Source organism: Scleropages formosus, chromosome 13 (genome assembly GCF_900964775.1).
Source record: "Scleropages formosus chromosome 13, fSclFor1.1, whole genome shotgun sequence".
NCBI classification, from domain to species: domain Eukaryota; kingdom Metazoa; phylum Chordata; class Actinopteri; order Osteoglossiformes; family Osteoglossidae; genus Scleropages; species Scleropages formosus.
The window spans coordinates 7553741-7562726 of NC_041818.1; the positions used below are offsets into that span (position 1 = coordinate 7553741).

The following is an 8986-nucleotide window of genomic DNA, read 5'->3' on the forward strand; positions in this document are numbered from 1 at the left end:
TTCCTTCCTCAGTCAAGTTATGAAGAGACATCTAGTCCCAAATGTGGTTGTAAACTGAAGCAAAAGTATAACCTGAATTTAAAACAGGATGTTCTAAACTTGGAATTCTGCACGCTCAGTGGCTGAAGGAGGTCCGGATGACCCAAAGATGACCATTGCACAAAAAACTAAATGGAAGCAAATTCATCAACATCTCTAACAACTTTACAGAACTATACCCTGGGGCAACATGAGAATATATTTTTTTTGCAGAACTGCTTACTTCCCACATCAAAATGGAGTAAACATCACAACGCACAAGAGACTGCACTTCCACGGGAAGAATTCAATGTTAACGTCCAAGCCAAACATTGAAATTCATACGCATAATGTAAGCAATGTACAACACAGCGCTTATCCTAAAGAAGCTCATACCTAACAGAAGACATTTTCACTCACAGTGCACACTTTGTGGGAAACAACTGAGCACCACCATGTGGTCATGTAATGCAAAAACTAAAGGTTTGCTCAAAAATAGCAGGAGTAAGGTGATTGCTTTTCTCATTAATATTTTTATTTTTCCCCTCATATTATCATTAACAAAATGAGACAAGAACACAGTCAGAAGATTGTTCAAATTACCATTCCATGATTTTAGGGTCTTCTAGTGTATAGCAAGGAACATGTTAACATACTTTCAAATGGCAGCTCAAACAGCTTAAGAACATTTAAATACAAAAAAAGCAGAAAAGTGCAGATTCTTACAAACTTTTGTTACCAGTGAACTACAATTAATTCTGGCTGAGTTGGCGGTAAAGCTGTATAGTCATTAGCTGAATTTGAGGATCCCCACTTTTAATGTCAAGAGCTTTAATAAAGAATTCCAAAGCCTCTTTAAGCTTCCCTTCTGAGTAGTATTCCTTCCCTCTTTTCACAAAGTTCTCGTAATCTTTCTCCTGTGAATACAGCATTCTGCTAATAACTGTGGGGTTGCCTCTGGTGCTTTGTGATGGCTCATATTCCCGAGTGCATTGCTCCATCATCTCATCCGATGCTAGCTCAACATCACCAGTCGATTCCTCTAGCACACTTTCAACTTCGTCAACCTCAGACTCTGTTGAATGTAGCTCACTTCCGTTCTCTTCTGCCTCATTGTCTGTGTTCAGTGTCTCACCACTAGGTTCTTCCTCTTCCATTACAGACTCTCTTGTTGAGCCCATCATCTCAGCCTCACTGGTGGAGTAATCCGAGGCCTGCTCCTCCTCCAACTCCTCATCCAGGTCTTCCACATCATCCATCACAGCATCTATGAAAGACCTCCGCGATGCAACAGATGTATTTCCACCAAAGCTTTTTCTGTTAGGTGTAGAACATGCTAAAATTCTTTCATGCCTTGGAGTGGAGGGCCCCTCTTGTTCAAATGGTTCTATAAATGCACTGCTGACCACAACTTCATTATCCTCTTTCTTATCCATAGTACTGTCATTATTGTCGCTATCAGAAATTACCTGGGCTGTTCTCTTTTTACGAACAGAACAAATAAAGGACACTTCCTCTGCTGATTGTTCGTTATTCAAGCTAACACTTGTGTCATTCACTGGGGACAAACTGATGTCTTGTTGCTCACCAACATTTTTCACAGAGGACTGACATTCCCCTGAGTAGGTACTAAGATTAACTTTCTGATCTTCTCCCTCACCAATGCCATTGTCATCACTATCATAAATTACTTGAGCTTTTTTCTTGTTATGAACAGAATAAATGAAAGACAGCTCCTGTGCCATGTGGTCATTACTCGTGCAACTAGCACTCATTTCTTTCACTGAAGAAACACTGGCATCATACTTAACACTTCCCACAGGGGATTGCCCTTTTTCTTCAAGGCTGGTTTCCCCCTGTAGGTGGATGCCATGGCCTGTCTCATCTAGGGCAGAAGCTTTATTTTCAGGGCACTCACCATAGTCACTGTCTTCCAGCTGCAAATTGAAGTTACCCTGGAGAGATTCAGCGTTGGAATCGCTTTTCAAGGACTCATCAGCAAAGCAGTCAAGTTCATAGTCTAATTTTTGAAGGCCTGATAATCTTAAATTCACAGATTTAACAAGTGGAACCCTTTCGTCCATTGTTGGGCTATCACAAAGAGAGAGACTCTGAGGTTTTGGAGGTTCCTCAATACTTTCCAAATTAGCAGAACTGAATTTATTTCTGAAATCAGCAACTGCATCCTCTTTATCTTTTTCATGAGCATCCTCATGGACAATGGAAAATGACATGCTGTTCTCAACTTCCTGAACCGAAGTGTCAAATACGTTAATCTTATCTGTAGATGTTCCAAGAGATTGATTAAAAGAGCTAGTGCTATTTTTCTTCGTAATTTCACCCTCTTTTGTCACTTTAAGTTCGGCAGAGTCCTCTTCAGCATTGTCATCAATAAGAACAAGATCAGTTAACTTCATGCTCACATTTTGGACCTGCTCCTCAGTGTTAGAACCAGTATGGGAGAAGTTTAAGGTTGAGGTACCAACAGTAGGGGAGGTGGGCTCTACTTTCATAAAGGTTGTTTTAGGGCTGATATTTTGGGCGTGCTCCTCATTGTCAGAGATTGACTGGGTGAGGTCCACCACTGAAGAACAGCCTTCATTTTCACTACTGGAGATAACAACCGGGAAGGTAAGCTCTGCCTTGACAGGTTTTCCATGAGTTCTTGAGGGGTCTGATTTTCGAAGATGTGCAGGCTCTGTGCTTGTGGCAATGTTGTCTACAAATTGCTTGTGCAGCTCTGATTCAGCTTTCATGAGCTCGTGAGCTTTCTGCACCCGATTTTCTATATATACATGAGACTCCTCATCTTCAGGGCAATCTTCATGTAATGCTGTATCTTGGGAAAACATGAGGTCATGGTCAGAGATGCCAAACATCTCCATGGTGTGCAGGTAAGCAAGATGTTCATCTAGCTCAGGATCTGTGCGCCTGTGCTTGGAATGCATGGATTGCAACTGGAGTTGTGTAGATGACGACCGGGTATTTTCAAGTTTAAACAACTCTTTAAGCTCCTGCTGACTGAAATAGCGGAATGGGTTCTTTTTATCTCCTGTAGTTTGTCTTATCAAGGAGTCTTTGAACACCTGACGTCTATATATCTTTTCCTCTACAGTTGCACAAGTGATCAACCTATAAATCACAACATTTTCCTTCTGCCCAATTCGATAAGCTCTGTCTACAGCCTGGGCATCTGTGGCTGGATTCCAGCTAGGGTCAAAAATCACCACTCTGTTTGCTGCAGTTAGAGTGAGCCCAACACCTCCCACCTGTGTAGTAAGAAGAAACACTGAATAGTCTTTTTTTTTCTGGAAAAGATCAATGCGTCTCTCTCTTTCTTGCAGATGAATTACAGTGCCATCAATCCTTAGAATCTTGAAACCTCTGTTAACCAATACTCTGTCAATGATGTCCAACATCTTCCTTGACTGAGAGAACACAAGTGTGCGACAGCCTTCTTCTCGAAGCCTTTCTAAAAGGGCCACAAGAAATGTCAATTTACCAGATTCTGACACCAGGATTTCATCTGATATGTTGTCAATTCTGCAAGCTGCAGATTCATTTTCATCATCATTTTCCTGATCAGGGATAATCCCCTCTTGTAATCCTAACTGAGCAACAGCTCTGGCTGACAAAAGTCTTGGATGATCACACAACTTTTTCAGAATGTTCAATTGTGCTAGTGGTGAGCGGGTCGTCATGAGTAGTTCCTTTATATGATCCAGGGATATAAACTGGTTGTAGATGTCCTCCTGGACAGCACTCAGATATGTCCACACAATGAAGTCATTTTTCCTTGTGAGAGATGGCATTTCCACATCACCGGAATTTGGATTTCTATTCTCCTTATCCTCCAAATTAGAATTACCACTGTTGACATTTTCCGTTTCTTTTTTATTTTGAACCTCCTGCTTTGTTCTTCGTAAGAAGTACGGACTTATGATGCTCATCAGATTTTCGGAAATCTTAAGACCCAGAGCTCTCTCACCTGGTGTTGCATCCTTCTCCCTAGCTCGAGTAATGGGGTTTTCATACTCAGCCTTAAAGGTCTTGGATGTACCAAGTAGGGACCCTTGGCATGCAAAGTCAAACAATGCCCACATCTCCCTCAAGTTGTTCTGCACAGGAGTGCCAGTAAGTAAAATGCGATGTTTTGCTGGTATGGCATGTGCACTTTTAGAAGTTTTTGTGGAGGATGTTTTGATTTTGTGTGCCTCATCTAGGATAACATAATCCCATTTAAACTCCTGGCCATTGTAAGAGGACAGAAGATCCCAGTTGTTGATCAGCATCTGGTAGGTGGTAATGACGACACCACCTCGTCGTTGAATCTTCTCTAGATTTCTGTTGCGCTCCGTTTTACTACTGCCATGGAACTCCTTAACCCTCATGCCTGGGGTCCACTTTGCAAATTCCTTTGTCCAGTTCCCAATTAGAGAAGTAGGCATTACAAGAAGGGTGTGTTTAATTAATTCAGCATCATACATTCCAGAAAGAAATCCAATTATCTGAATTGTTTTCCCTAATCCCATGTCATCAGCTAAAATGCCTCCCTTTCTGCCATCCCTGTGCAGTCCGTACAGAAAAGCTATTCCTTCTTTTTGGTGTTCATACAGCTTTTCATGCAGTTCTTTGAAAAGCATCAAGCCACTGTTGTTCACATTAACAAATTCCTCATCCTCACTCTCCGATGTCTGTTGCTCTATTTCTTCTACAGCCTGCTGAATCATCTTAATTCTGCTTTTAAGTTTCTCACTTGGATGAATTTGATGTGCCAGCTTGAAAAATTCTAGGGATTTTGCCATGTCACCTTGTCGGGCAGCTTGTTTGCCTTCTTTAATATACCTGTTTTTAAAAATAAAATAAACAGTTACAAGTCTTTTTACTCATTTCATCTTAGATTTACATTTATTCATTCAGATGACTTTTCTCCAAAGCAACTTACAGTTTTAAGTTCCATACAATTTATAAAATCATTATCACAAAAATCTGAGAGCAATCTTGCAATATAATAAACAGTAATTAGATATCCACAATACAGATGAGATGTCAGCATGAAATGACTACACCCATCCCTCACTTAAGAATTAATTTGTTCTGCAAAATCACCCCATGAAGTGAAAATCACATTGTGAAGGGATCAGATGTATTTCTTATCAGGGAAAAATTAGCTTCTGGAAGAAAATACATTACCTAAAACTAAACAGCTAAAAGGCATTAAAATATTTGACAAAATTTTCCTTGAATGTATTTTCATTAATTCATTGTCAATAATCACTTGTTCTCATGAATGTTCATGACAAAGGTTCCCAGAACACTTGCTATGTTAACTGCAATGCACACGAACACAAAGCTGTTACCAGGCCCGATGTAGTGTTACAAATAGTTGACGCTAGATCATTTGATCATGAGATTATGGCTTCATTTACACTAATATAAAGTATTATGTTAAAGCTGTTACACAATTATGGCTTTTGAAGACCATCCATCCTTAGTCCTTTTCCCAGAAAGAACCAAGAACATCACAATGATTTTAACTACTCTGTTAATTGTTTATAAGTTATTTATATAAGGACTTGAAGAATCAAGGTTCAAATCTCACTCCTGTTTTTACTACACTCTTGCAAAGTACTTAGCCAGAATTGCTCCAGTAGAAAAATTACCTAGCTGTATACATGGGCGAATCATTTTAACTTAACACAGTAATAAAGAAAAGCATCAGCCAAATTATCAATAAAAATACTGAATATACTGCTCCCATTGTGATATTAGACAATCGATGGTTGTAATCGAGTGTCAGTTATAGGACATAGTTCTCCCATATTGCCTTCTGCTGAATATAATTATGTTTCTGTACATTGTTTAATTTTTTTTGTGCTTTCTAATTTCCTGAAATTTTCCCATGAGTTTTCATTCCATGTTTACTTTGTCATTATGCTGAATGACAACCCTGAACCAATAATTTGGGGGCGGGAGTTTGGTCGTTAGTTACTGATGCAAGGTTGAGTGCATACATACATATGTGTACTGTACTGTTGTGTCTTTTTCAGGATCTCGCAAACATATATGGAAGTCAACAAGACTGTGTAACAGGCAAAAATCCCATTATAATTAACAGCCTGCTGTACAAGAAAATGAAACATTTGGACAAGCCGTTGTAGTGGGTTTTCACTGCACACAACCCTGTTCTATTAGTAATGGGAAACCTTGAAACTCGCTATTAGAAGAAAACTATGAGAAAAAAGTAACCACTATGTAAGTGGAAACATTCTAGAAAACCTAGGCATAAACTAAGATAAAATACGATTAAAATAAAAGTGCATTTTCAGCAGAGGACTAAACATTTCAAGAAAAGCAGCCATGGCTGGTAAACTTGAACAGATATTTACATCAAATTCTCTTACAAGACTTTTGCAAGGAAATTTTAACATTAAGTATCAGTTCTGTCAGTGTTACATTCTTATTTAACTGTGGAAATTTGCTACTGAGAACTGCTACTGAGACTTGAAAGGTTAACATCAGTTGGCACCACTACTGAAAGGCATATGTATTTCTTACCGAGTCGGTTTGCACCAGCAATTGCATTTACAAAAACATTAACAATGTTCCCCGTTATTTCATTCAAGTTATTTTTTTTATAAACTTAAAATGGATAGCAAGCAAAAGCATGCATTCTGATGGTGCAAAAAATAAGTGATAGAAAACAAAATTAGAAGAGAAAATAATTGCATGAAAATATGTTGTACATCATATTACTATTCCATTTTAGTATCATTTCAAAATGGTTAATATGTGAAATTAGGGGGAAAAAAGAAACCCCTATCACACAACCCAGCTATCAGTTATGTTAATTGTTTATATAGCCTTATGATTCATGTAATACTGTGTAAGGGGAGTTATGACAAAGTCGACTTACAAGGTTATCAACATTTCAAAGTTAAGAAAAGAAGGTGTACCCTCCTTATGCCCCTTGTTTCCAGGACAGAGTATGGAACACACTCACTGTAAATAAGATTACATAAGTAGTTTCAGCAGATCTGCCTTTCTCTGAGGTTTTTACAGAATCTAATTTGTAAAATGTGAGATCTGTTATAATTAAACATTTGATTATGATGTAGCGTTTTGATTTACGAACGAAAAGTTACGATGAGACTTCCGGTCCCAGTTACGTTCATAAGTTAAGAAACTAGTGTATCGTGTACACTGAAAATAAATACTTTGATGAAAACTGTGGATGTGAAGAGGGAGTAAAATTACACTGACTAGCCAATAAAATTGTTTTTAACGTACAGTACAAAAATCTATAAACCAAATGGAAAAATATGTAATCTTGATACAAATGGTCACTCAGTTTCATTATTAATTGAAAACACCTTCATTTCAAGGAAAACTCAAGCAGAGCATTCCCTAAGGACATAAGGTCTCCAATGCTGCATCTTAACTAACCAGGCTTAAAAAAAAAAATCTTGCAGCAAATTTTTAAAAGGCTTAGCACAGTAAGCTACATTTGCTTTTTCTTAAGCTACAGAACATAAGATCAAAAATAAACCTACATGGGAATGTGGAGTAGAAATAGCTAGAAATGTATCCATGTCTAAGTGAACCCAAATCAACAAAACCACTACTGATCTGCTTTCTTATGAAAACATAAATAAGCACAATAACATGGGATAACTGCACGAAACTGTTCCGAATTCTCCTTATAAAAAAAATGTCATTAACCTTTACTTAGCTGAAGCCTTTATTCAAGGTGACTTACAATGCCAGATCATCAAAATTACAGCTATATAACACAAATCAAAATTAAATACAGATGTATAACCTACACTTAGACAGTGGAGTACACTTATTGCATCAGTTCTGTGCAAGTCTTTTGATCAAGTGTAGCACAAAAGTGGGATTCAAACATTGAACTTTGCCAAATGAAAGCCACAAACACCACACTACCTGTGGCAAAAAAATGAGATGCTTTAGGCAGCAAACTACGCATGCTTCTTGTCAACCATTAATGAGTCTACGCAAACAAATAAGGCGGAAGGGTGGGATGTTAAACACACAAGTCCTGCCAGGACACATTCAGTGGTAAAGTCACATGATGTGGACGTGAGCCCAGATGGGTGTATCATCATGGAAAACACCTGAATTTACCAAACAGCGAGGGGTTTGCCAGCATAGCAGCTGACTTACCAAAAATTGCTCAACTCTAATGTAAAGCGAACTGTTCAAGTTCAACTATTTCGAAGTCACAGGAATTACAACAGATGTCAGGACAGGATCTTAAATATATACCCATGGTACTTCTCTGTTTCGTCCGAGTCCACCGTCAGTGACCTAGAAAGGAATATGTACAGTTTACAATCTCTTTTCAGCTCATAGTCATACATCAGCACAGCACAACATCATCATGATGTCCAGCTAACATTTCCCCCCCCAAACTAGGATTAACACTTATATTACCATTTTTAAACGTCAGTTCGTTCAGTCAGTATCTTATATGGAGTTTTTTGTACAGAAACTAAGCTGCTTAAGTAGCTATTCAAACTAAACAAAACAGCAGCAGACACATGTCATGCCAAACTGAACACACACAGACAGACACCGAGAACAGCAATATTAACTACATTTAGCAATTAAACTGAAGACTACAAAAATTACATTCTATGCATCGTTTGAACCGGTACACAACTTTAACATTTTGTACAGGACTCAGGAGCGGCGCGTGCGTCAACACACCACAGACGTGTCACGTGATCCTGCTGAAGCACTGGCTCAACTTACCTCTGCATCCTTTCCGCCACCTTCTCCACCAAGGCGCCACCGTAATGCTGATACTCAGGAGACTCAGCCATTCTACAGTGCCTGGTGTACTGGTAATTAAAGAAAAATCAGCTCACAGACGACAGCAAAACAGGTCTCCCACAAAACGGCGAAAAAAGAGTGGAAAAAACTGAGCACCCTTCTCCCCGCC

General features: G+C 38.8%; 1 protein-coding gene across 1 annotated transcript; it reads right to left on the reverse strand.

Moving 5' to 3' along the window:
- Positions 1-642: 642 nt before the first annotated feature.
- Positions 643-8986, reverse strand: ercc6l (excision repair cross-complementation group 6-like). Its single transcript, XM_018737131.2, has 3 exons — positions 8797-8986; positions 8308-8349; positions 643-4863 (listed from the first exon to the last, which is right to left on the reverse strand). The coding sequence occupies exons 1-3, from the start codon at positions 8865-8867 to the stop codon at positions 771-773; spliced, it is 4206 nt and encodes a 1401-aa protein (XP_018592647.1). The 5' UTR covers positions 8868-8986; the 3' UTR covers positions 643-770.